The following is a 26916-nucleotide window of genomic DNA, read 5'->3' on the forward strand; positions in this document are numbered from 1 at the left end:
ATTTGAAAAGACAGATCGTCAGTCCCCGGTTGGTGCTGGACGCTTAGCCGCGCGTAACATGAAATGATTGGCCCTTTAATTGCAGATTCACGCCACTTTTTTACTGGTACAGGATTTGCCTTTCCTCAAATGTTGTTTCACCCAACTGTGGAAGCTGGTTACCTGTCAATAACTAATAAACTGCAGAAAAGTACCCATAACGGTGAAACTATACTTAGGACCTCTTCACTTAAAATTGTAACAAGTCAAAAACAGCTGTAAAAGTGCTCGGATTAATCCTGCACTACAGTATTTCTACGTATTATACATTGTAGGACAGGAACACCACTACGGTGAAATCACATCCTATCAAGAGCGACTGGATATCAAGATATACGAGCTCATTTTATCTACTGTAACTTAAAATAGGTTAGGTGAGCTCTTACAGTATAAGATAGGCTCATCAGATGTTACAAATTCGGTACAGCTTTTAATGCTTTCAAACTGAAACATTTCTTATAAATCTGCGTATATTTCCCGTTACATTTACTACGCCTACAATTGAGGCATACTCAAACATTGAAAGCGTGTGAGCCAAGTGCACCTTACTTCGACGCCTTCTTGATCGACATCACCTTGGGGTTTCTTCGACTTCGAGGTGAGGACGACGTTGTAGCTGCCACAGCCAGGGAACGAGGTCAGGTCGGGGCAACGACCCACAAATTCGGGGTCCACCTTGCATCCGGTGACGCTGTAGTTGTAGGTGTCCTTCTTGACATCCAGCATGTTGACCTTGTAGAGGCAAATGAGCGTGGACGACTTGTAGGAGTCCACATCATTCAACGCCGCGAGCAGCATGCTGCTGTCAGGTTCAGCTCCTTTGCTTGACTGGTGGGGGGTCTGCTGCTGCTGCTGAGTTGCGTGTTGGGCGTTCGAGACGGACAGCAGAGCCAAAGCAAAGGCTGCGGAAGCGATAGAAGTCAGGGAGGGCATAGCTGAGGTGGGCTTGAAATTGGTAGACTTGATTCGAAGTGAGGACAATCGGAAATGAGTCCTGTAACAGTCCACACAGGACCTGTTACATGTAGTTGATGACACTCCGAAGACTTGGGTATCGAATGTCGTCGTGCGTGAGCAAAGCTTTAAATCAATCCCGCCGTTCAACATGCTGTGAACGATATTGCTGCGATGAAGCAGATTGCGGCCACAAAAAACCTAACCGTGACATCTGTAGGCTGGTCATCATGCCATGAGAGCACAACGATATATGTAATAAGCTTACGCCTCTCCCAGCCGGCATAGCGAAGCTTATGACCAATCTTACCGCCACACAATGTGGCGAGTGAGGTGCTCCAACACCACGAATATTGATACAATCACCAGCGAAAAGGAATCCATAACCATAAAAAGGATCAAGTGCTCGCCTCATGATCCAGACGTGATTGCCTCGGTGTCGTATGACATGTCGGTCGGGGTCTGGAACACCAAATCGCCATATCCGCGACTTCAGAACGCGCAGCACCACAGCGAATTCGTGTTCAGCTTCGACTTCAGTTTTTTTTTAGATGGTTTGGTAGCTTCGTGCTCCTGGGACCGACAGGTAGCAGTGTGGAATTACTTCGGTGGACCGCCGCCATCGCCACTGCGCTAAGTTCGCATGTTTGCTGCTTAAGTTCGCAATAAACAAAATGATGGAAGCGTTTAATAACGGACATTAATTGTGTATTTGAAAAGATAGATCGTCAGTCCCCGGTTGGTGCTGGACGCTTAGCAGCGCGTTTATTAACATGAAATTATTGGCCCTTTAATTGCAGATTCACGCCACTTTTTTACTGGTACAGGATTTGCCTTCCCTCAAATGTTGTTTCCCCCAGCTGTGGAAGCTGGTTACCTGTCAATAACTAATAAACTGCAGAAAAGTACCCATAACGGTGAAACTATACTTAGGACCTCTTCACTTAAAATTGTAACAAGTCAAAAACAGCTGTAAAAGTGCTCGGATTAATCCTGCACTACAGTATTTCTACGTATTATACATTGTAGGACAAGAACACCACTACGGTGAAATCACATCCTATCAAGAGCGACTGGAGATCAAGATATACGAGCTCATTTTATCTACTGTAGCTTAAAATAGGTTAGGTGAGCTCTTACAGTATAAGATAGGCTCATCAGATGTTACAAATTCGGTACAGCTTTTAAAGCTTTCAAACTGAAACATTTCTTGGAAATCTGCGTATATTTCCCGTTACATTTACTACGCCTACAATTGAGGCATACTCAAACATTGAAAGCGTGTGAGCCAAGTGCACCTTACTTCGACGCCTTCTTGATCGACATCACCTTGGGTTTCTTCGACTTCGAGGTGAGGACGACGTTGTAGCTGCCACAGCCAGGGAACGAGGTCAGGTCGGGGCAACGACCCACAAATTCGGGGTCCACCTTGCATCCGGTGACGCTGTAGTTGTAGGTGTCCTTCTTGACATCCAGCATGTTGACCCTTGTAGAGGCAAATGAGCGTGGACGACTTGTAGGAGTCCACATCATTCAACGCCGCGAGCAGCATGCTGCTGTCAGGTTCAGCTCCTTTGCTTGACTGGTGGGGGGTCTGCTGCTGCTGCTGAGTTGCGTGTTGGGCGTTCGAGACGGACAGCAGAGCCAAAGCAAAGGCTGCGGAAGCGATAGAAGTCAGGGAGGGCATAGCTGAGGTGGGCTTGAAATTGGTAGACTTGATTCGAAGTGAGGACAATCGGAAATGAGTCCTGTAACAGTCCACACAGGACCTGTTACATGTAGTTGATGACACTCCAAGGACTTGGGCTATCGGATGTCGTCGTGCGTGAGCAAAGCTTTTAATCAATTCCGCTGCTCAACATGCTGTGAACGATATTGCTGCGATGAAGCAGATTGCGGCCACAAAAAAATTAGCCGTAACATGTGTAGGTTGGTCATCATGCCATGAGAGCACAACGATATATGTAATAAGCTTACGCCTCTCCCAGCCGGCATAGCGAAGCTTATGACCAATCTTACCGCCACACAATGTGGCGAGTGAGGTGCTCCAACACCACGAATATTGATACAATCACCAGCGAAAAGGGAATCCATAACCATTAAATCGGGGAGAATCTAACGAGGGCCCTCATCCGCATAAAAAAGAGCGTAAGAAAAACTACAGTTTACCGGTATCTGTACTTGTATAAACCAGTATAAATCGCTCCCGTTGCAGATCGTTCCCGTCCCAACGACCGTTCCCGTTGCAAAAACAAAAACGTTTTACTTTCAGATTCTAAGCAAACTCATGAACTCGGTCACCGGGCCCTTGCTGCCGAATGGATATCTGGCCGTGGGCCTCGTCCTACCGGATCGCGTTATACCTACACTACTAGCCGAAGCTAAGGCCCGTACGTACACTGGAGTTTTCAATCGTGTCGGAGGTGGCGACGACTCCTACCGCCAACAGTCTCGCGTGGATAGTGCTGCGTTGTCGCCAGCTCTCTTGGAGCTGCGTAAGGCGCTGGCTGTAGTCATTGGAATGCTGCACCCGGGTTGGAAGCCAGGCGTATTCTCGCTCATGCGCTCGAAGCCAGGCGGAACAGAGCAGGAGGCCCACCAGGACTACCAAGGCGACGACATAGCTCGTGCCCGCGCAGCCCATCCCGGCGGAGTTCCAGCAAGCATGGTGCTAGCTTTGCAGTCCAATATGAGGCTTCGAGTCTTCGACGGATGCTTCGCTGCCAGGGACGACAGCAAAGAGCGCATTGTAAAAAAATTCCCGTGGGATTTTGCCTAATCTTTAGAGGAGATCTCATTCACAGCGGTGTTGCTTTCATCAAAACTAACTACCGTGTACACTGCTATCTAAGCTACGACGACGTGCACTGGACACCTGATGTGGTCCAAAATGTTCTTCCGAGCCATGGTGTGTGTGGTTTCTGCGGTGTCAAGATGCTAAAAGGGCCTGGGCTGCGCAAACATCGGTATTTGTGTGAGCAGAATCCCGATGGAGCTTCGAACCGGTTGAAGTGAAAGCGCGAGGGCAAGGAGGGTGTCTTCAAATGCGAGTTGTGCTTCAACGTCGACTACCCCGTGGCGAGTAGTTTGCGTTCGCACAAGAGCAGAGTCCACGGTAGCGGCCAGTAGGTGGAGTAAATCTCATTACATCGCATTTGAAGGTTCATATTGCAAATTTCTTTTTTTTTAATTATTGGAAGTTGAAGTAAAATTTAAAGTTGAAGTTGCAAGAAAACATATATTTAGACGTATAGCTTCTGTCTGGTCTACTGCTTCTCGTTTGGCTGCTGGTCAGTAAAGGGGATACGGCCGGCAAAACCCCATGAACGCGGTGGTAGGAAAGCGTCTTCGAAACTCAAAATTACGTCTCCTTTGTGGATGCCGAACAGTTGCATATCAATCGGGGGCAGACCTACCATTGTAGGTGGAGTAGCAGGATGACTCAAATCCATGCGCTCACTGAAAGTTGGCTCGCGTCCAGTTCCTCTTTTGCCTTGATTCTTTCGATGCTGGGCTTGTCGTTTTCTCTTTCGAATCGTGCGGATTGTAGCTGGTTCTTGAATTGGTATTTGTTTGTCTTGTAGGTACAGTCAGCTACCAGAACGTCGAAGTGAAACTTGAACAGCGCAGTAGTCGCTGGGTGGGCCCAAAAGAGATGAGTGACTTCGTTTGTCTCGAGGTTAAGGCGAAACTTGTAGAAGATTTTGTGGATAACGAGTTCCTGAAACAGGGCCTCAGTTGCCGTTCTAGATGCCAAGTCGTGTCGACGGCTTGCATCCTTGGCGTTAGAAATGTCCTTGGCAACGATGAGAAAGCGTGGGTCTGCGCTTAGAACTGTTGCATGAATCGTCGAAGGCGTGGCCCCGGCTGCCGTCTAAAGCTCAACCAAATCCAGAGTGTGTGAGGCCAGTGGTTGTGATGTTGCTTGGATGGCCCGACGCCTATGCTGCGCATGTACGCGAACATCCCGCGAAGGTTGATGGTTATGATGCGTGCTTCGAGCAGTATGAACAATCTTCCACTGGCCGGCAGTGGCATCTTTATCTACAGCCCTAATTCCTATCCGCATCGGGCAAGCCGAGCGCTTCGATCCCCGTAGCGTACGCTTCCGATCATGCTCGGTCAGGTGTTGAGTGTTCTTAGGGGCCCCTGCACGGTCACACTCGTAGTTACGAGCCCAAATTTCACGTTCGGGGCCACCCTTGTACCGAACACGTCGGCGAGAGACGTTGAAGCCGTGATCTAGCGTCCACTGGTGCAGCGCGGCTTCAGCGGCATCGTGAGAGCTGTAAGTGGTCTCTGGGGGCGGCTGAATAGCGTGAAGGGGGAGGTTGTTGCCGCTCATGGCTAATCAAATTGTATTTGGTGACCTTTCGTTCGTCTATAATCTTCGTCTACAGCTTACAGCCATTCGTCTACACGAAAGTACCGGTTGATACGGGTAGGTACATCACAATCACACATGGACCTTTTGTGCGAGGGCCCTCCGGATGAGGGCCCTCGTTAGATTCTCCCATTAAATCGGGAGGGATCACCTACCATTCTATTCGGATGAATCACCAGTGATTTGGACGATTTCACCACTACAGCAAGCTATATATAAACATGCAATTGTGGTCGTTTCGTACTGGTACATTTAAATCAATGCAATAATAGACCACAAGGAGACGCAACGCTTCACTTCCGAATATTCAAGAGGCGTCTATCACAATGAACGACCCGCCCACGGTGGCGCTACCCGGGGTGTGATCATAGTCGTATAATAACATCGAGTGCTTTTAGTTTACTAACGCAAATCGGCTGTAGTTTAGAGTGAGGTGTGCGATACACGACGAGGAAGGCGAATTCCTTGGGTAGAAATCTGGAACTCAGCCATCAATCAAGATGTTTCACTGGATGACTTTGTTCTCTGAATATTCATATCCAGAGTTTTAGGGGGTCGACGATCCTCTATAAAATATTAGGGTGCTACATTCGTAATTATTAAGAGTATAGTGGCTTGCAAGTGATAGGCTAAAAGGACAGAATACCTAATAAACTACGGTAAAGCATAAAAAGCACTGGTGAATGTCGTTCCAAGCCGCCTGGGTCAACATTCACGCTATCTGGTTTTAGGTGGATGTTGCTCCAATATACGATACCACCGATGGTGGGTGGTACAGTACATGAAGTCTACATGATTTAAAGAAGGGAAAAGATGAATACTAAGGCTTTTAAGGGGCTGTTTCATTTGAGATTAAGTAGAATAAAAATTAAAAAAGTTAATCTAGCCTAGCCCTTTATGACAAATGCTTTGATTTCATTGGCTTAGAAGTTATTATCGGATTATCTTTATTCTGACTTTCAAAGTCAGAATAACTTTAATCCCGGGAAAAAAACTGCACAAGCTGATACCTATCGGTGGCCAGCCATGGGCCATGGCTGTATGCGTACGCTGGCATCAATCGCTCGAGTAGACGTGCGAGGCGACGTTTGGTGTAGGTAGGGATGCGTGGAATGCTTAAACAACAGACAAACGAAGCAAACATGACCTACATTTTCTCGGGTGGCGATGCGCCCAAGGCACTCGAATTTGTACCGCCTTGTCCGCGGACATTTCGTAGATGGCGACGATTTAACACGTTCTTGATCAATTTACACCCGTAGGAAAGCGGCCACATTGTGTGGCGGTAAGATTGGTCATAAGCTTAGCTATGGCGGCTGGGAGAGGCGTAAGCTTATTACATATATCGTTGTGCTCTCATGGCATGAGGACCAACCTACACATGTTACGGTTAATTTTTTTTTGGCCGCAATCTGCTTCATCGCAGCAATATCGTTCACAGCATGTTGAGCAGCGGGATTGACTAAAGCTTTGCTCACGCACGACGACATCCGATAGCCCAAGTCTTCGGAGTGTCATCAACTACATGTAACAGGTCCTGTGTGGACTGTTACAGGACTCATTTCCGATTGTCCTCACTTCGAATCAAGTCTACCAATTTCAAGCCCACCTCAGCTATGCCCTCCCTGACTTCTATCGCTTCCGCAGCCTTTGCTTTGGCTCTGCTGTCCGTCTCGAACGCCCAACACGCAACTCAGCAGCAGCAGCAGACCCCCCACCAGTCAAGCAAAGGAGCTGAACCTGACAGCAGCATGCTGCTCGCGGCGTTGAACGACGTGGACTCCTACAAGTCGTCCACGCTCATTTGCCTCTACAAGGTCAACATGCTGGATGTCAAGAAGGACACCTACAACTACAGCGTCACCGGATGCAAGGTGGACCCCGAATTTGTGGGTCGTTGCCCCGACCTGACCTCGTTCCCTGGCTGTGGCAGCTACAACGTCGTCCTCACCTCGAAGTCGAAGAAACCCAAGGTGATGTCGATCAAGAAGGCGTCGAAGTAAGGTGCACTTGGCTCACACGCTTTCAATGTTTGAGTATGCCGCGTAGTAAATGTAACGGGAAATATACGCAGATTTCCAAGAAATGTTTCAGTTTGAAAGCATTAAAAGCTGTACCGAATTTGTAACATCTGATGAGCCTATCTACACTGTAAGAGCTCACCTTATCTATTTTAAGTTACAGTAGATAAAATGAGCTCGTATATCTTGATATCCAGTCGCTCTTGATAGGATGTGATTTCACCGTAGTGGTGTTCTTGTCCTACAATGTATAATACGTAGAAATACTGTAGTGCAGGATTAATCCGAGCCTGTTTTTGACTTGCTACAATTTTAAGTGAAGACGTCCTATAATTTCACCGTTATGGGTACCTTTCTGCATTTTATTTGTTATTGACAGGTAACTAGCTTCCACAGACTAGATGATTTGGCTGGTAGAGCTTGGAGGTAAACAACAATTAAGGGAAGGCAAATCCTGTACCAGTAGTGAAAAGGAAAAAAGTGGCGTGAATCTGCAATTGAAGGGCCAATAATTTCATGGTTCGCGAGCTAAGCGTCCAGCACCAACCGGGAATTGACGATCTGTCTTTTCACATACACAATTAGTGTCCGTTATTAAACGTTTCCATCATTTCAATCACCATTAATAGCCCGATTTTATGTGGGCAACCCTAAAAAAGGGGCAGGGGTGGGGGAAAGTGCCTATTTGTTTTGCCATTTTCTAAAGAAATCGCCAGAAAATCGGCAGATTTCCGTAAAAAATGGGGGGAGGCATGCCCCCCCCCATTTATATCGAAGATCCGCTTTTGGCGACTGTACTCCCCAAACCCTTCTTCGATGAATGCCCTTGTAAAAGCGATGGACGATTGTACTGATTTAGTGAAACTATTCTGGACTTATAGAGCAAAGCCTCAAAGTTTGATAATTGTGATATCTGAAGCAGCCGTTCTTTTTTAAGCTGTCTAGCTTAAGTAATGTACTCCTTAGGGTGGTGTACGATACACCTTTTTCAAAATCACTACCAGGATAAAGCACATTACAGCGATGCTTTAAGCACGAATTTCAAGAACCTTACTGTATGGCTTGATATACATAAATATTAAACAAACCAAATACTACTAGAAAGCCAATTTAACCACCACGACCTTCGTCTAAAGTAGTCACTAGTGGCAGTGGACATAGAACCAATTGACAACTCGCCAAACAGTGAGCGAACACAAGATACTACTCAGTAGCTAAATATCTTTTAGTATGTAGTCATCCCTTACTCTAGTAATAGACAAGTTGCTATGGATTTGACGCTGTACTTTATAGTGTAAAGTAGCTGGTTACTAAAATTGATCACGGCGCGTACATGTAGTCTTCTAGCCAAAGCAGATGCTGCAGATGCAGCGGGGCTGCCGTAGCTTTAGCGTCAGCGGAAGACGTTCGACTCAAAGAGTCACTAATACTAAATTCCTTATCTGAGGGACACTTACAGGCCACGACCAGGGCTCAACGTTAATACCGTAAATGTATACTTCAAAACCAAAAGTGTGTTAAATACTATTATTGCGGCCAAGCCGCCTCGGAGTAAATGTATTCGCTTAACTATCTAGAATAGCTAACCCTTATCGAATGCATGACGTGTGGCTTTTAGCCAACGTACTGAGAGGCCTTGTTCACTCTTCGACTTATGTACTATTAATTTGCTAGCTCTCCGGGTACTCCGTGCCCCTGTGTGTTCCACACCATGTAACCCGTTACAGCGGAAGCACAGTACACAGAGCTCAAATCTTCCTTTAGAGCCGCTCATTGACTGAGCAGGTACAGTAGTGACGCGTTCGCTCACTACTCGGGGTGTGTAAATGGAGTGACGTCGCCGCCAATCACAGCACACATGGTATCATACACCCAAGTGCCCCGGTTGTCAGTTTCGCTAGGAAGGGAGTGACTCTGAATAGGACGGGTGACGAGTGCTGCGCTCGCAATCTTTAACAGGTGTCTGTATACGCTAATGCGTAAATATCATAGATAAATGAAGCGTTAATGCGTAGAGCATAGCATGGTTGGTATATTTCACGTTTGCAGCAGCAGCGGGACTTTTCCTTAAATAGGGTGGGTGCTCGGCTTCCACGTGAGTTGCAAATGTTCGTCGACCGTAACTACGGATCTGACCTCCGCCAACACAGCTGTCACTATTAACTTTGAGGAGGCAGAGGTGTTTTGCGGTTGTCGGCACTTCGATTGCACCGCAATACCGCAGTAAATAAACAATTTTCTGGTACTGCAAGCGTGCCCATGTTCTCATTCACCCTGCGTACCCCATCGGCGCGTAAGCACGACCAGTGATGCCCATTACCGTCAGTAGCCCATCAATTGCCCCAGCAATGCGACAGAACCTAAGACACTTCGGTGTCGTTGCAATCTACCGGAACCGCCCCACGGCGTTCCAGCTCGACAAGGGCCACCCATGATACTCACGGCAAAACAATACTGCGACATGCTCCACATGCAGCGAGTACATTGTCAGCAGGCCAAAGCGCTCATCTCACACCGATGGCGCCGACTGCACCTTGGCGTGGGGCTCCGCATCAGCTTCCCACGTCATATAGATGTCGGCCGATACAGCACCGCCGCAACGTCGTTATGCCCCGACCACTACGGTAACCCGTCTACAATAGTAGCCTCCAAAGCTGAATTCCGCTCCGGTCTGTGGGACTTAGTACGCCCGCATCCTATTAACACAGCATTAGGTCTGATACTTCCAAATACGTTCCCGGCATCGCTTGACGGCAGGCCCTGTTTAAAAAAAATCGTTCCACAGCGTACAATCCAAATTTGTGGGGCACACATTGCGCTTCCTCAGCTCATCGAGCTTGTCCGTGGCCAAAAACAATTCGTGAGCTACCGGCTCAACAAGCGCATGGTTCCTGCCGTTATTAATTAGGCATGTAGAGGCTACCAGCACCTAGATGCTTTACTTGACATCACGGCTTCTGATGTCCGGGCCCCACTGCGCAGCCCCTACCAGACCAACATGTGTATCCGACTACCACAGATTGGTGACCTACCGTTACCCTGTGCTGGTAAAGAATGTTCGAAAGAAACAAGACCAGTGGTACTGCCTCGTGTTAGACCTGGACATTCTTGAGAGGTCACATCGCCACGTTTGGCGTAGTAGATAATGACGTGACTGATCCACTCACGACCGGACGACTTACTCACGATCTCCCCGTTCCAGACGGCCAATTCGTAAGCGATCACACAGATGCAGCCAGCATTTTCACTCCGAGATTCGAACTTGACGAGTCAGTTGTAGCCGAGATCATACACCAGCAAGAGCTTCACCCGGACACTGAAGTTCATGTGCATGCCGGCGGTGTGACGTCGGCCTTTTGCACTATATGCAGACTCTTACTACCGACTTCTTAAGCCGCTCAGACTACCATTCTTTTTATGGCCGACTCCAACGTGCTACCACCTAGGTGATACCTGCTTGACCGTTTCTTCTGCGGCTACGCCAACAAGATCGCCATCTGTACCACTGGCAGCGGATTCCGGTCCTGTACGTCATATAAGAGGATGATCAAGTATTCTTTGCCTGTCCTAGCTTTTCCGTTGAAGTATTTTCATGCTCTCCCTGCACCGAGCGTCGTTTTTGAGATGAACGTTTTCGACAACGGACTGTGCGTTCTCGAGCCAGCCTCCCGTCTCGTGCTACGTTATGTCTTTATCGCGGAAGAGCGACTCAATATCCACACAAGTAAGGCCGACGCTACTATTGGCTTCGACATTAAGTACCGGGGCCTTTGGTCTTGTGCGTTTGCAATACATGCTTTACGCTGTGATAACGTACCGGGACTATGCCCGTACTGAGGGTCCGTTTCATGTTGAACAACACGTCTGCCGTGTCATGGCAGAACAAAATGGCGACTAGCAACCACCGAGCGCAAACTATCTCTCTTTTTATAGGACTATGAGAACTCGTATTCGATCTTCATTCCTCAGCAGTCCGCGTGGCTGGCGCACAGAACCGGATCGCTGAAGCCGGCTCGCGGTATCCAGGTAGCATCGCCATGACTAGTTTATTTAATCAACTAGCAGTTGTTTGGAAGCAGGTGACATCACAACCAGTATTTTAGGACTTGAAAGGGTCTGGCGCTCCCTCTCCAAGCACACTCCGTCGCAGCATCGACATACGTCAAGTAAAACGATGCGCTAGTAGTCTGGTACATCCAGACTTCTTGTCGCAGAATTCAGCCAGCATAACTTGGCTACCATCTAAGTTGCAATTCGTTTTTGATTTCGTTCTGCACGACTTCCAATACAGCTACGATTCGAGTAGGTCAATTCGCGGTTCTTTCATCGCGGCCACTCCCCGGACACTCATCACCTTTTTAAGGCCTCTGCGATCAAGTTCCTAAGCGATCATTCACGAGTACGCATGGTCATCAAATGCATCAATCGTCTCGACGGCCCCGCCTTACGCAGGTCGCCGGTTTCGCTGCAACTTTTAATACAGTGCTACACTACGCTCGACCTATCAATTTCTCGAGACCAAGCTCTCTGGGGGCTTTATTTTGTATGTAGCTTTTTTTCTACTCCGACGCTCAAAAATCGCGTCAGCCTGCAAAACGATCTCGTGGCTTACCTTGAAGGTAGAAGATATTGCTGTACTGGGCCACAATGGATCAGCCACAATCGTCGTCAACAAGGCTGCGTCTGTTCACATACGCCATAAAGGGGCGAAGCCAAACCCTAAACCCTAGACAGCAGCATAAGCAAGGGAAATAGTGGAGGCAAACGCGGCGGAACGTACAGTGAGCAGCATCCAGATGGGGAAAACTATGGAGATCGAGGTTACGAAGATCGAGGTGTAAGTAATATATAAAAAGTGCGATGGCAGGGATCAATTTTTAAAATGTCTCTCACAAAATTGACCAAAAATAGGCAGACTATTAATAGATAAGGCCAAGAGTAACAATGATAAGTGCATGTCAGCTGTGAAAGAATACTTCGATCGTCGTACTCGTGAGGCGCCAGATGCAAAAAAGTGTGTGCTGTCGAACGCCCAGCAACGAAACTATGCCCACTGCACCCGATGGACAGCGCGTCGCCGTCCGCCCCAGTTCCAGAGAATGAAGTAGCTCGAATTGAGTGTATCGATCGATTTGGCCTTATGGACCTGAAGGAGCCGATGCCGGAACTGGACATCATCTGCTCGTTTCTGAGCAAAGAGTTGGGATTCTTCTGCACAATGATCATGATCGTCGGCGAGACGCACCAGTTGGTTCTAAGCTGCACGATTCGAGACTTCGTCCACGCCATGTTGCCTCGCGAACACACGTTCTGCCCGCATTTACTTATGGGCGACGCTCCGTTCATCATCCGCCACCTGGAGGCTGACGTCCGCTTCTACAATCTGAACCCGGTGACGCGTCAAGGTGTGAAATACTATTGCGGTATCCCGATCCTGGGTCTGGACGGGATCATGGTCGGCTCCATTTGCTGTGTGCACAGTACATGTACGGCCATGGATATCACGCGATCGCACTACGATACGCTGGCTCGGTTCGGCGAGATCGCTCCCAAGATCATCCGAGTCAAGACCGAGGCGAAGCTTCAGAGCAAGTAGAATTGCGTAGGTGGCGAGACTACGGCAAATACATTATTTATTCGTGCGTATCAACGAGTTCTCTCCATTTGTGAGAGCTATTTTGGAATGGATCCCTGCCATCGCACTTTTTATAGATTACTTACACCTCGATCTCTGTAACCTCGATCTCCATAGTTTTTCCCCACCCAGATGCTGTAGTAAACGTAGACAGCGACACTTATTGTCAGTAACACGAGGCCAACGGCCTTGTCCGATGCCCCCTAGCGTACACAATGCATTGAGTAGCATAAGTCAGTGGACAACGAGCGGATGGCTCAGACAAGGAGAGGAGAGAGCGCATACCATGACGCAAAACAACGATGGAGCGCAATTCAGAAAGAAAGGTGCAATTGTTCAGAAAGAATATACTTTAAATTTGTAAAATTTTGATTTGGTACATGAGCTGCAGTATAGGCGCAAGATTGCATGGCCACATTGGAGGGAGAGAAATACTCACCAAAGATTTATACACCATCACCATACATTTGATCTGCATCACCAGAGATTTGGTCATCCACCATGTGGTTGTAATATGTTTCCCATCACCTTTGGTGATGGGAAACATCACCAAAGGCAAATGCTTAGTAGTTGACACTCTTTGTAAAGATTGGTTTGTAGTGGGAATCAGAAGGTGTAAGATTGCTTTATATATGTGGTTCCACTGTCACGAGCAGTCTTTAATACAAATGGAAAGAAGGCAAATTCGTTTTACAGAATAGTTTTTTTTAGCAAATATAAAACAAAGGCCGCTGCATTTGTTCGTTGGTACCTGCGACGCTTGGTCTGGTCACAAGAAGTACGACGTGTGCTGCTTTGTAGTGTATTGGTCGAGCGATTCTCCGTTGTCTCCTCAAACCCACCTCTTGTAGCTTCACTATTTTCGCTGTTATCAACTTCACTTAAATCTTGTTCTGCCGCAGTCTCTGAGAGGGGGTGTATCATTCTTGCACCGCGGACAGCGATGATATGTGGATTAACAAGATGATAAGGTGATGATGATTTCGCAATTCGCGTAGGCTCTGACGGTCCATGGAATAAAGTCGCTGATGTCACTTCTTCGTGTGCTATGTTACCGGGCTGCGACTCCCCCGAATTGTTGGAGCTTACCCAACCAGTTGGATAACTCATAAAAGTCAATACATTCTTGTATTCGTTTGAATTCCTTGAGCTGAATCCATGCGCTCCAAAGTGACGGTCAGCTTCACCATTCAGATTCAGCGGGCTAACCGGTTCATGCAATTCTGCAGGTGCACGATATGTACCTAGACGAGATGCGTAAACACTCACTCGGTGGATCTGTTCAGGTGGCGGCCCCTCCACCTTGGTCCGTACAGTGGTCTACCGTGGATACATTGTATACAGAGCTCAGTAGTAGCTGTTTCGGATGGCGCCGTATCTTGACTATTCTCGATTTGATTTTCGAGGGTGGTTAATCGTTCTCTTCTAAGCTGACATCCAGTAGCTGCGAAAACTCGCTCAGCGTCGGGCATTCCTGGACAAAGAATTTACAGCTGCCGTGTTGCGTGAATTATGTGAGCACAGAGACCAAACTTACCACTGAAGAGGCAGCCACACAAGCGGGACACAGCGTTCACTAACCATCCATCCACAGGCATATTTTTCCACTGCATACGTAAAACGTGTATCGACTTGTACGGTAATTTTTTGTTTTCGGGCTCCGCGAAAAATTCGTTGGCAGGGCAACTTTCATTGTCGTCATAGCGCCGTTTTGGAAAATGTTGGACTTGAACGAGTTGAGCAGGGATGCCATCAGCTGTGGGTACAATTTTGGCTGATAGCTCATGTTTACGAGTTGTCAAATTGTACAAAGCTTTTAGGCGCTGTGACACTTGCGGAGAGCTTTTGAAAGTAAGCTTTGTGTTATTAAAAACGGGTCGAGACTGATCTAAGCGCTCAATTATTTCGAAAGGAGCTGTTTTCTTCGACTTATTCACTAACTTATGTGTTTTATGGTAATGTTCAAGTGGATTATTCGAAGCTGCGTATCCAGGGGGAGTATGAAATGCTTGCCATTGACTGAAACGAGGGTATAATATCCACTGTGAAATTATATGATCACCTACTTTGCGAAAATGCTCACATGCAGAGCGCCATGACGATAAAATGAGAGATCTTTTACTCAGGTATTCCTCCTCGTTTCGTGCGTAGTGAAGATTGTTCAGGTCCCGAAAGATCATATCGATAGTCACGCGCTCTAGCTTTCCCTTAGTGCGGTCTTTCACGTTTTGACAAACGTGAAACCAACACATTAGCCACTTGGATTGAGGCAGTGCAGCTTGACAAGCATGGAGCTGCGCATTGTCTGCGTCGGACATGATAAGGGCTGGGGAGAAGGCAATCAAAAACCTATTTCGAATAATCCGCTTCGTATACGAAATACACCATACTACATCTTTTCGCGACGTGCAAAACTAAATTATTGGGAAGAACTTGCACCGGCAATCCGAAAACCCAAAAACGAATACAGGAAATTTCTGTTTGACAATACTATGAGTACTATCGATATGAAGGATCGTTGTACACCGTGGATCGCGCTGCGCCTCCACGTATGTTTCCAACATCGAAAAAGAAGCGATACCAATACGGAATGGATACAATGCAGATCCGTCTCCCAGTTGGGGAGCAATCGTGTTCTCTTCGTGCTTTGTATCACAAAGTATCATCAAATCCTTGGGTTCATCGGAAACGTTTACCAGAGTATCGTACATGTGTCGTCTACACAGATCTATCACGGGCTGCATGATGTCTCTTCGATGAACCTTGCGCCATCGTTTGGTGTGGCTCTGTACCTGGGTCAGTAGTGGAGGAGGGCCTTCTAGTATCATACGGGATAGCTTTTTGCATATAATTCCAAACAGCGCCACAGGGGTAATTGCTGAGTCTTCTTCAAGTCGTTCATCAATACACTTCTTCATGTTATCTGTCAAGACAGGAAGTTTTGATGTAGGTGACATGACTGATGTGTCCAGCATCGTATGGTCCCCATCGACAGATACAGCAGCCAAATTGCTCTCCTCGCACGTAAAAACTCGGTATCGACACTGACATTTTACCCCACTCTCTTTACATCTAGCGGATGTGCACCTAGTTATAATTCTTCGCATGGTATGGCGTGTCATTAGGGACTCGTCGTCATCAAATTTGCCGTGATCCAAGGTACATCGCTCTGGTGTATTTCTCTGTCGACTTCGACTGGGCAGAGAATCCACTAATGCCGTGCTAAGCCCGGTGAAGCTCTGGATATTATGGTATTTTCAAAAAAGCAATAACTAGTGCGGAATGAAGGACTTTTTAGAAGAAAAAAGGAGAAGAATTGCGATTTAACTAAGACTTCCAGTCTAGAAGAAGACATCAACACACCGAGCGAGAATGATAGTCATTCATTTGAGTGGCTATCCCCGAACTTCGAAAACTTGAAAACAAGTTGGTACCCTAACTTACGAAAGTACTGTATTTTAAAGAAGACCTGTAACAATTTTTCCACGGCATTATGGTTTCTTAATCTGTTCGATCCTCAATTGCATGAAGTCTTTGGGTTTCTGCCAGCGCATCACGACTTGGAGTAAAATACTCCAAAAACTCTTTCGTAAGGGGGGCCATGAGATACAACTGCGATAACGTTTTCACTCGAGTGACGGCGACATAGAAAGATGAGCGCTGAGGAATCCTGCGAGTCGGATGACGAAGCGGAGCAAGAATCATTTTCTCTACTGTCAGTCCGCTTTGAAATACCCGACGTGGTAATTCGTTTTCTTCCTCTGATGTGTGTGATGTGTGTGTGTGTGTGTGAGAGAGAGGGAGGGGGGCTTACTTACGCGTTACGTCGTAAGGTTGATGTGTATGAGGATACAGTTTCGCTAAAATGAAGAAGCCGCGGTCGAACGTGCGTTGTCGTCCGACCTTGCTGTCTTGACGCGAGATGGCCTCGATAGGGGCTGTTTCATTTGAGATTAAGTAGAATAAGAATAAAAAAGATAACTTAACCTAGCCCTTTATCTGTTTCATTTGAGAATAAGAAGCGGAATAACTTCGTAGGAATAGCGAATCAAACGAAACAGATTTGCAATAATCTGATCTCGTGGAAAAGTGATATCAACTTTGAAGGTATACGATTCCCTACCGAAGAGCTACATGTACTACGTGCCGCTAGTGGAGCGTGCTGCGCGCTCGCTTCAGCCTCATCTGGGATAATGTTGCGCACCACACTGCATCCATCGCTTTCCTACGGGTGTAAATTGATCAAGAGCGTGTTAAATCGTCGCCGTCTACGAAAAGTCCGCGGACAAGGCGGTACAAATTCGAGTGCCTTGGGCGCATCGCCACCTGAGGAAATGTAGGTCATGTTTGCTTCGTTTGTCGGTTGTTTAAGCATTCCACGCATCCCTACCTACACCAAACGTCGCCTCGCACGTCTACTCGAGCGATTGATGCCAGCGTACGCCTACAGCCATGGCCCATGGCTGGCCACCGATAGGTATCAGCTTGTGCAGTTTTTTTCCCGGGATTAAAGTTATTCTGACTTTGAAAGTCAGAATAAAGATAATCCGATAATAACTTCTAAGCCAATGAAATCAAAGCATTCGTCATAAAGGGCTAGGCTAGATTAACTTTTTTAATTTTTATTCTACTTAATCTCAACCCTAGTATTTATCTGTAGACTTCATGTACTGTACCACCCACCATCGGTGGTATCGTATATTGGAGCAACATCCACCTAAAACCAGATAGCGTGAATGTTGACCCAGGCGGCTTGGAACGACATTCACCAGTGCTTTTTATGCTTTACCGTAGTTTATTAGGTATTCTGTCCTTTTAGCCTATCACTTGCAAGCCCCTATACTCTTAATAATTACGAATGTAGCACCCTAATATTTTATAGAGGATCGTCGACCCCCTACAACTCTGGATATGAATATCCAGAGAACAAAGTCATCCAGTGAAACATCTTGATTGATGGCTGAGTTCCAGATTTCTACCCAAGGAATTCGCCTTCCTCGTCGTGTATCGCACACCTCACTCTAAACTACAGCCGATTTGCGTTAGTAAACTAAAAGCACTCGATGTTATTATACGACTATGATCACACCCCGGGTAGCGCCACCGTGGGCGGGTCGTTCATTGTGATAGACGCCTCTTGAATATTCGGAAGTGAAGCGTTGCGTCTCCTTGTGGTCTATTATTGCATTGATTTAGATGTACCAGTACGAAACGACCACAATTGCATGTTTATATATAGCTTGCTGTAGTGGTGAAATCGTCCAAATCACTGGTGATTCATCCGAATAGAATGGTAGGTGATCCCTCCCGATTTAATGGTTATGGATTCCTTTTCGCTGGTGATTGTATCAATATTCGTGGTGTTGGAGCACCTCACTCGTATGTGAACAGACGCAGCCTTGTTGACGACGAATGTGGCTGATCCATTGCGGCCCAGTACAGCAATATCTTCTACCTTCAAGGTAAGCCACGAGATCGTTTTGCAGGCTGACGCTTTTTTTGAGCGTCGGAGTAGAAAAAAAGCTATATACAAAATAAAGCCCCCAGAGAGCTTGGTCTCGAGAAATTGATAGGTCGAGCGTAGTGTAGCACTGTATTAAAAGTTGCAGCGAAACCGGCGACCTGCGTAAGGCGGGGCCGTCGAGACGATTGATGCATTTGATGACCATGCGTACTTGTGAATGATCGCTTGGGAACTTGATCGCAGAGGCCTTAAAAAGGTGATGAGTGTCCGGAGAGTGGCCGCGATGAAAGAACCGCGAATTGACCTACTCGAATCGTAGCTGTATTGGAAGTCGTGCAGAACGAAATCAAAAACGAATTGCAACTTAGATGGTAGCCAAGTTATGCTGGCTGAATTCTGCGACAAGAAGTCTGGATGTACCAGACTACTAGCGCATCGTTATACTTGACGTATGTCGATGTTGCGACGGAGTGTGCTCGGAGAGGGAGCGCCAGACCCTTTCAAGTCCTAAAATAATGGTTGTGATGTCACCTGCTTCCAAACAACTGCTAGTTGATTAAATAAACTAGTCATGGCGATACTACCTGGATACCGCGAGCCGGCTTCAGCGATCCGGTTCTGTGCGCCAGCCACGCGGACTGCTGAGGAATGAAGATCGAATACGAGCTCTCATAGTCCTATCAAGAGAATGATCGTTTGCGCTCGGTGGTTGCTAGTCGCCATTTTGTTCTGCCATGACACGGCAGACGTGTTGTTCAACATGAAACGGACCCTCAGTACGGGCATAGTCCCGGTACGTTATCACAGCGTAAAGCATGTATTGCAAACGCACAAGACCAAAGGCCCCGGTACTTAATGTCGAAGCCAATAGTAGCGTCGGCCTTACTTGTGTGGATATTGAGTCGCTCTTCCGCGATAAAGACATAACGTAGCACGAGACGGGAGGCTGGCTCGAGAACGCACAGTCCGTTGTCGAAAGCGTTCATCTCAAAAACGACGCTCGGTGCAGGGAGAGCATGAAAATACTTCAACGGAAAAGCTAGGACAGGCAAAGAATACTTGATCATCCTCTTATATGACGTACAGGACCGGAATCCGCTGCCAGTGGTACAGATGGCGATCTTGTTGGCGTAGCCGCAGAAGAAACGGTCAAGCAGGTATCACCTAGGTGGTAGCACGTTGGAGTCGGCCATAAAAAGAATGGTAGTCTGAGCGGCTTAAGAAGTCGGTAGTAAGAGTCTGCATACAGTGCAAAAGGCCGACGTCACACCGCCGGCATGCACATGGACTTCAGTGTCCGAGTGAAGCTCTTGCTGGTGTATGATCTCGGCTGCAACTGACTCGTCAAGTTCGAATCTCGGAGTGAAAATGCTGGCTGCATCCGTGTGATCGCTTACGAATTGGCCGTCTGTAACGGGGAGATCGTGAGTAAGTCGTCCGGTCGTGAGTGGATCAGTCACGTCATTATCTACTACGCCAAACGTGGCGATGTGACCTCTCAAGAATGTCCAGGTCTAACACGAGGCAGTACCACTGGTCTTGTTTCTTTCGAACATTCTTTACCAGCACAGGGTAACGGTAGGTCACCAATCTGTGGTAGTCGGATACACATGTTGGTCTGGTAGGGGCTGCGCAGTGGGGCCCGGACATCAGAAGCCGTGATGTCAAGTAAAGCGTCTAGGTGCTGGTAGCCTCTACATGCCTAATTAATAACGGCAGGAACCATGCGCTTGTTGAGCCGGTAGCTCACGATTTTTTGGCCACGGACAAGCTCGATGAGCTGAGGAAGCGCAATGTGTGCCCCACAAATTTGGATTGTACGCTGTGGAACGATTTTTTTTAAACAGGGCCTGCCGTCAAGCGATGCCGGGAACGTATTTGGAAGTATCAGACCTAATGCTGTGTAAATAGGATGCGGGCGTACTAAGTCCCACAGACCGGAGCGGAATTCAGCTTTGGAGGCTAATATTGTAGACGGGTTACCGTAGTGGTCGGGGCATAACGACGTTGCGGCGGTGCTGTATCGGCCGACATCTATATGACGTGGGAAGCTGATGCGGAGCCTCACGCCAAGGTGCAGTCGGCGCCATCGGTGTGAGATGAGCGCTTTAGCCTGCTGACAATGTACTCGCTGCATGTGAAGCATGTCGCAGTATTGTTTTGCCGTGAGTATCATGGGTGGCCCTTGTCGAGCTGGAACGCCGTGGGGCGGTTCCGGTAGATTGCAACGACACCGAAGTGTCTTAGGTTCTGTCGCATTGCTGGGGCAATTGATGGGCTACTGACGGTAATGGGCATCACTGGTCGTGCTTACGCGCCGATGGGGTACGCAGGGTGAATGAGAACATGGGCACGCTTGCAGTACCAGAAAATTGTTTATTTACTGCGGTATTGCGGTGCGATCGAAGTGCCGACAACCGCAAAACACCTCTACCTCCTCAAAGTTAATAGTGACAGCTGTGTTGGCGGAGGTCAGATCCGTAGTTACGGTCGACGAACATTTGCAACTCACGTGGAAGCCGAGCACCCACCCTATTTAAGGAAAAGTCCCGCTGCTGCTGCAAACGTGAAATATACCAACCATGCTATGCTCTACGCATTAACGCTTCATTTATCTATGATATTTACGCATTAGCGTATACAGACACCTGTTAAAGATTGCGAGCGCAGCACTCGTCACCCGTCCTATTCAGATTCACTCCCTTCCTAGCGAAACTGGCAACCGGGGCACTTGGGTGTATGATACCATGTGTGCTGTGATTGGCGGCGACGTCACCCCATTTACACACCCCGAGTAGTGAGCGAACGCGTCACTACTGTACCTGCTCAGTCAATGAGCGGCTCTAGAGGAAGATTTGAGCTCTGTGTACTGTGCTTCCGCTGTAGCGGGTTACATGGTGTGGAACACACAGGGGCACGGAGTACCCGGAGAGCTAGCAAATTAATAGTACATAAGTCGAAGAGTGAACAAGGCCTCTCAGTACGTTGGCTAAAAGCCACACGTCATGCATTTGATAAGGTTTAGCTATTCTAGATAGTTAAGCGAATACATTTACTCCGAGGCGGCTTGGCCGCAATAATAGTATTTAACACACTTTTGGTTTTGAAGTATACATTTACGGTATTAACGTTGAGCCCTGGTCGTGGCCTGTAAGTGTCCCTCAGATAAGGATTTTAGTATTAGTGACTCTTTGAGTCGAACGTCTTCCTCTGACGCTAAAGCTACGGCAGCCCCGCTGCATCTGCAGCATCTGCTTTGGCTAGAAGACTACATGTACGCGCCGTGATCAATATAATAGCCAGCTACTTTACACTATAAAGTACAGCGTCAAATCCATAGCAACTTGTCTATTACTAGAGTAAGGGATGACTACATACTAAAAGATATTTAGCTACTGAGTAGTATCTTGTGTTCGCTCACTGTTTGGCGAGTTGTCAATTGGTTCTATGTCCACTGCCACTAGTGACTACTTTAGACGAAGGTCGTGGTGGTTAAATTGGCTTTCTAGTAGTATTTGGTTTGTTTAATATGTATGTATATCAAGCCATACAGTAAGGTTCTTGAAATTCGTGCTTAAAGCATCGCTGTAATGTGCTTTATCCTGGTAGTGATTTTGAAAAAGGTGTATCGTACACCACCCTAAGGAGTACATTACCTAAGCTAGACAGCTTAAAAAAAGAACGGCTGCTTCAGATATCACAATTATCAAACTTTGAGGCTTTGCTCTAAAAGTCCAGAAGAGTTTCACTAAATCAGTACAATCGTCCATCGCTTTTACAAGGGCATTAATCGAAGAAGGGTTTAGGGACAGTCGCCAAAAGCGGATCTTCGCCTCCCCCCATTTTTTACGGAAATCTGCCGATTTTCTGGCGATTTCTTTAGAAAATGGCAAAACAAATAGGCACTTTCCCCCACCCCTGCCCCTTTTTTAGGGTTGCCCACATAAAATCGGGCTATTAATGGTGATTGAAATGATGGAAACGTTTAATAACGGACACTAATTGTGTATGTGAAAAGACAGATCGTCAATTCCCGGTTGGTGCTGGACGCTTAGCTCGCGAACCATGAAATTATTGGCCCTTCAATTGCAGATTCACGCCACTTTTTTCCTTTTCACTACTGGTACAGGATTTGCCTTCCCTTAATTGTTGTTTACCTCCAACCAAATCATCTAGCTAGTTACCTGTCAATAACAAATAAAATGCAGAAAGGTACCCATAACGGTGAAATTATAGGACGTCTTCACTTAAAATTGTAACAAGTCAAAAACAGCTGTAAAAGTGCTCGGATTAATCCTGCACTACAGTATTTCTACGTATTATACATTGTAGGACAAGAACACCACTACGGTGAAATCACATCCTATCAAGAGCGACTGGATATCAAGATATACGAGCTCATTTTATCTACTGTAACTTAAAATAGATAAGGTGAGCTCTTACAGGCTCATCAGATGTTACAAATTCGGTACAGCTTTTAAAGCTTTCAAACTGAAACATTTCTTGGAAATCTGCGTATATTTCCCGTTACATTTACTACGCCTACAATTGAGGCATACTCAAACATTGAAAGCGTGTGAGCCAAGTGCACCTTACTTCGACGCCTTCTTGATCGACATCACCTTGGGTTTCTTCGACTTCGAGGTGAGGACGACGTTGTAGCTGCCACAGCCAGGGAACGAGGTCAGGTCGGGGCAACGACCCACAAATTCGGGGTCCACCTTGCATCCGGTGACGCTGTAGTTGTAGGTGTCCTTCTTGACATCCAGCATGTTGACCTTGTAGAGGCAAATGAGCGTGGACGACTTGTAGGAGTCCACATCATTCAACGCCGCGAGCAGCATGCTGCTGTCAGGTTCAGCTCCTTTGCTTGACTGGTGGGGGGTCTGCTGCTGCTGCTGAGTTGCGTGTTGGGCGTTCGAGACGGACAGCAGAGCCAAAGCAAAGGCTGCGGAAGCGATAGAAGTCAGGGAGGGCATAGCTGAGGTGGGCTTGAAATTGGTAGACTTGATTCGAAGTGAGGACAATCGGAAATGAGTCCTGTAACAGTCCACACAGGACCTGTTACATGTAGTTGATGACACTCCGAAGACTTGGGCTATCGAATGTCGTCGTGCGTGAGCAAAGCTTTAGTCAATCCCGCTGCTCAACATGCTGTGAACGATATTGCTGCGATGAAGCAGATTGCGGCCACAAAAAACCTAACCGTGACATCTGTAGGCTGGTCATCATGCCATGAGAGCACAACGATGTATTTAATAAGCTTACGCCTCTCCCAGCCGGCATAGCTAAGCTTATGACCAATCTTACCGCCACACTTTGTGGCCATCTTACCGCCACACTTTGTGGCCGCGCCTATATGTGACACATGTACCAAATCAAAATTAACATGACAAATTAAAGTATATTTTTTCTGAACAATTGCACCTTTCTTTCTGAATCGCGCTCCATCGTTGTTTTGCGTCATGGTATGCGCTCTCTCCTCTCCTTGTCTGAGCCATCCGCTCGTTGTCCACTGATTTATGCTATGCAATGCATTGTGTACGCTAGGGAGTATCGGATAAGGCTGTCGGCCTCGTGCTGCTGACAATAAGTGTCGTTGTCTACGTCTACTACAGCATCTGGGTGCTGCTCACTGTACGTTCCGCCGCGTTTGCCTCCACTATTTCCCTTGCTTACGCTGCTGTCTTTGCTATGATCAACGCAGCCTTTCATCGAGGAGAACCACCCAATTCGACAGTTCTTCTTGCCGTATCATTACGCCATCAGCATCCCTGCTGTGCTGCTCGTGCTGCTCTTCAGCGGAGCTGCCACATTCATCGGTATGGTCATGATCAAGAGTCAGAAGAAGAAGAAAAGTGACTAGAAACACCAGCGGATTGACCTTCTGGCATGAAAATGAACTAGTAGAATAGCCACGAGTCGAAATCCCGTCGGCGACGACAAAATGCAAGCGATCTATGTTTCGTTTCCGTTCTTTACCAGACGCAGTAGCATCGCAGTCCTCGTTTTAACCTGGGTAATGTAAATCAGCAAAATGTACAGCTGACGCGCCCAGCGGTTGTGAAGTGTCTTTCTCCGCATCTACGCGCAGCTATTGTTGTCGCTATCGACGATATGAACTACGGTAGCTGTCAAAACTACTGCGTGGCGCCCTCGGCAGGCGTCGACAGCGTGCTCTGCGGCTGCGACACCATGTAGCCCATACCCTGGATCTGGTTGTAGCTGAATCCCTTGCTCACCAGCTCCTTCACCACCTCGTTCGTCTGCTCCTCACGCAGCATCTATTTGCAATAGCACATTGTTAATAGCGGTACACGCATCGTAGCACTCGTTGATCGTATTTGAGCCACACACCTCAATGCTGAGGGGCACCAGCGTCACCAGCAGAGTCGTCGAGAGGACCCACAGCCATCGGCCCGAGGTCTTCCAGCTCTAAATCACCATATTGAGAATAAAAATGACGTCAATCGTCACGTTCAGGAGGGGCTTCAGCTTTGTTGTGGCAATATACCTTCACAGCAAAGTTAATCCCGCCCTTGACGGGGCCAGACTGGCGAATCCGGGACGGCAGGTTCAGGAATAGCTCCTGCATAATGCACAAGATAAATGTTCAGCACGTCATTACGACACAGCAGCTACACCAACAGAGAGCGTTCCAGCTGTGGCTTAGATATCACGCACCTTAATGCCAGCGTTCTTTGGTCCCTTCTTGTCCTTTTCCAGCTCACGTAGCGCTCCGATAGCCGACATATTTCCTTTGCTTTCTGCTCAGTCTTGATGGTGTGGCCAACAAGCCTCCGCAAATTAACCTCTGAAACTTTATAATATGCGTTTCATTAGTTTCGTAAGACACCTTGAAGCTCTCGCAAGATGAGCTCCTCGTTGAAGTGGTCTCTATCGTGCTCCAGTGACGCAGCTCGACCCGCTTGCGATTGTTTTACGATGGCGGCGAGGGATTTTGAGATCAGTGGTGCGAAATTCTCGAGGATATCATGGTCTTGCTGTTGCTGCGGGGTGCTGAGTCGTCCAGACTCTGCGAGTTGCTGCAGAATTGACCGACAGCAAGTCTGCACACTGGTAGCGTAACCTGCGTCAAGCGTACTCTTCTTCAAGGTGGCGTACTTAATGCCGCTATTGACACTAACCCCAGCGCATACGTCAATTGCCAAGACTAGTCGAATTGGTTCGTCGGCGTCTTCGATCTTCCGTCCGGTTGACGCTCTCAATGGCCTTGCAACGAGTTGGTTCACCAGGTGCGAGTCTGTCCGTTGACAACGAAGACCGAATTTCCTCCACACCTTCCAGGAGCAGACTCCCTTGGTGATACCGCAAAGGAAGAAGTCTTCACTATTGACCAGCGGGGTGTGGTTTGCAAAGCGAAGCAAGCAGACCTCAATGTCGCTCCGTCCACCTGGCTTTGTGTCCCCAAGCATCAGCGCGGCGCAGCTGATGGAAGCAAATTCATCGTCGTGGACCGCGTACAGGATGTCGTCCGCCCTTGCTCGCAGGTCAGCAGCGAACCGGTCGAGTGGCTCCTCCTTGTGGCGACATTCGACGCTGGTGCTGACCTCTCCAACATCAAAATTGAATTGTACACTAACAAACGGAGGAGCGGTGTACCGCAAAGTTTGGAAGTACAAAGCTAGCATGTCTGCAGCACGCTCGACCTCCAATGTATCCTCTGGACAAGGGACAGCTAACCGCATCTCCGTACCGGAAAAGTGCTGATGGTTTTCATCCACGACGAAATGAGCCACTTTCTTCACGACAGCAGTCTCCTCTGAGTCTGGGTCAATGCGAAGTTGTACGTGTAGAATCCCATCGGACTTTGAAGTCGTCGTGATCTTCAAACATGCGTCACTTGCATGTATCTGACTGTATAGCATCGCTGCCTTCAGCCCAACACCTGCATAGTCAACACTCATACACTGAGCTCTTGAAGCCCCATTGACGCGACCAAGCGCGCTACCACACCATATTTGCCGCTAGTACATGCTCCTCCACCGTTTAAACGAGTCTTCGTTGTCTCGAATGCGCTACAGCACAGCAATTTAACCTGGTGCGCATGTATGCCCGAGCCCGTATCCGCGCACACGATGTCAATGCTGCCCGTATCTTCATTCAACTTGACATTGACTCGCAACAGCTCGAGCGGTGCGTCGTCCCACGAATCCTCAGAGCTTAATGCCTGCGTGGCGTCTAGTGCTGATGTCGTACGAAGTCTTTTGGTTATTTCTTGCTTCACTGTATCATGTGTAATTAATCTTAAGCGCACCATTCTCGAACAGCTCCTTGACAGCCTGCACCAGCGCGTCTCGACACGTTCCGAAGCCCAATAGCTCCAAGTTGCTTCTAATAAACTGCGCGCCGCGGTCTCTACGCTTCCTCGCCATCTTCAACCTGAATTCCGCACGCG

General features: G+C 47.7%; 7 protein-coding genes across 7 annotated transcripts; 3 read left to right on the plus strand and 4 right to left on the minus strand.

The window, feature by feature from the left end:
• Window positions 1-528: 528 nt before the first annotated feature.
• PITG_14903 (uncharacterized protein) lies at window positions 529-972 on the minus strand (the record flags this gene model as incomplete). Its single annotated transcript, XM_002899032.1, has 2 exons — window positions 529-534; window positions 589-972. 2 exons carry the CDS (start codon window positions 970-972, stop codon window positions 529-531), a joined length of 390 nt encoding a protein of 129 aa, XP_002899078.1.
• A 1227-nt stretch (window positions 973-2199) lies between these two features.
• Window positions 2200-2472, minus strand: PITG_14904 (uncharacterized protein; the record flags this gene model as incomplete). The annotated part of the gene is made up of 1 exon (XM_002899033.1): window positions 2200-2472. The coding sequence occupies one exon, from the start codon at window positions 2470-2472 to the stop codon at window positions 2293-2295; it is 180 nt and encodes a 59-aa protein (XP_002899079.1).
• A 3231-nt stretch (window positions 2473-5703) lies between these two features.
• On the plus strand, window positions 5704-7463 carry PITG_14905 (uncharacterized protein; the record flags this gene model as incomplete). The annotated part of the gene is made up of 5 exons (XM_002899034.1): window positions 5704-5736; window positions 5800-5846; window positions 6402-6470; window positions 6640-6662; window positions 7025-7463. 5 exons carry the CDS (start codon window positions 5704-5706, stop codon window positions 7378-7380), a joined length of 528 nt encoding a protein of 175 aa, XP_002899080.1.
• Window positions 7464-12460: 4997 nt separating this feature from the next.
• On the plus strand, window positions 12461-12994 carry PITG_14906 (uncharacterized protein; the record flags this gene model as incomplete). Its single annotated transcript, XM_002899035.1, has 1 exon — window positions 12461-12994. One exon carries the CDS (start codon window positions 12461-12463, stop codon window positions 12992-12994), a length of 534 nt encoding a protein of 177 aa, XP_002899081.1.
• Window positions 12995-22960: 9966 nt separating this feature from the next.
• PITG_14908 (bzip controlled hypothetical protein) lies at window positions 22961-23591 on the minus strand (the record flags this gene model as incomplete). The annotated part of the gene is made up of 1 exon (XM_002899036.1): window positions 22961-23591. The coding sequence occupies one exon, from the start codon at window positions 23474-23476 to the stop codon at window positions 23090-23092; it is 387 nt and encodes a 128-aa protein (XP_002899082.1).
• An 11-nt stretch (window positions 23592-23602) lies between these two features.
• PITG_14909 (uncharacterized protein) lies at window positions 23603-24363 on the plus strand (the record flags this gene model as incomplete). Its single annotated transcript, XM_002899037.1, has 3 exons — window positions 23603-23713; window positions 24048-24134; window positions 24205-24363. 3 exons carry the CDS (start codon window positions 23603-23605, stop codon window positions 24361-24363), a joined length of 357 nt encoding a protein of 118 aa, XP_002899083.1.
• Window positions 24364-24450: 87 nt separating this feature from the next.
• Window positions 24451-26778, minus strand: PITG_14910 (uncharacterized protein; the record flags this gene model as incomplete). Its single annotated transcript, XM_002899038.1, has 6 exons — window positions 24451-24781; window positions 24855-24932; window positions 25012-25086; window positions 25182-25264; window positions 25603-26375; window positions 26594-26778. The coding sequence occupies 6 exons, from the start codon at window positions 26776-26778 to the stop codon at window positions 24638-24640; spliced, it is 1338 nt and encodes a 445-aa protein (XP_002899084.1).
• Window positions 26779-26916: the final 138 nt, after the last annotated feature.

This window comes from Phytophthora infestans, genomic scaffold (genome assembly GCF_000142945.1).
Source record: "Phytophthora infestans T30-4 supercont1.33 genomic scaffold, whole genome shotgun sequence".
Classification (NCBI taxonomy): Eukaryota; Oomycota; class Peronosporomycetes; order Peronosporales; family Peronosporaceae; genus Phytophthora; species Phytophthora infestans.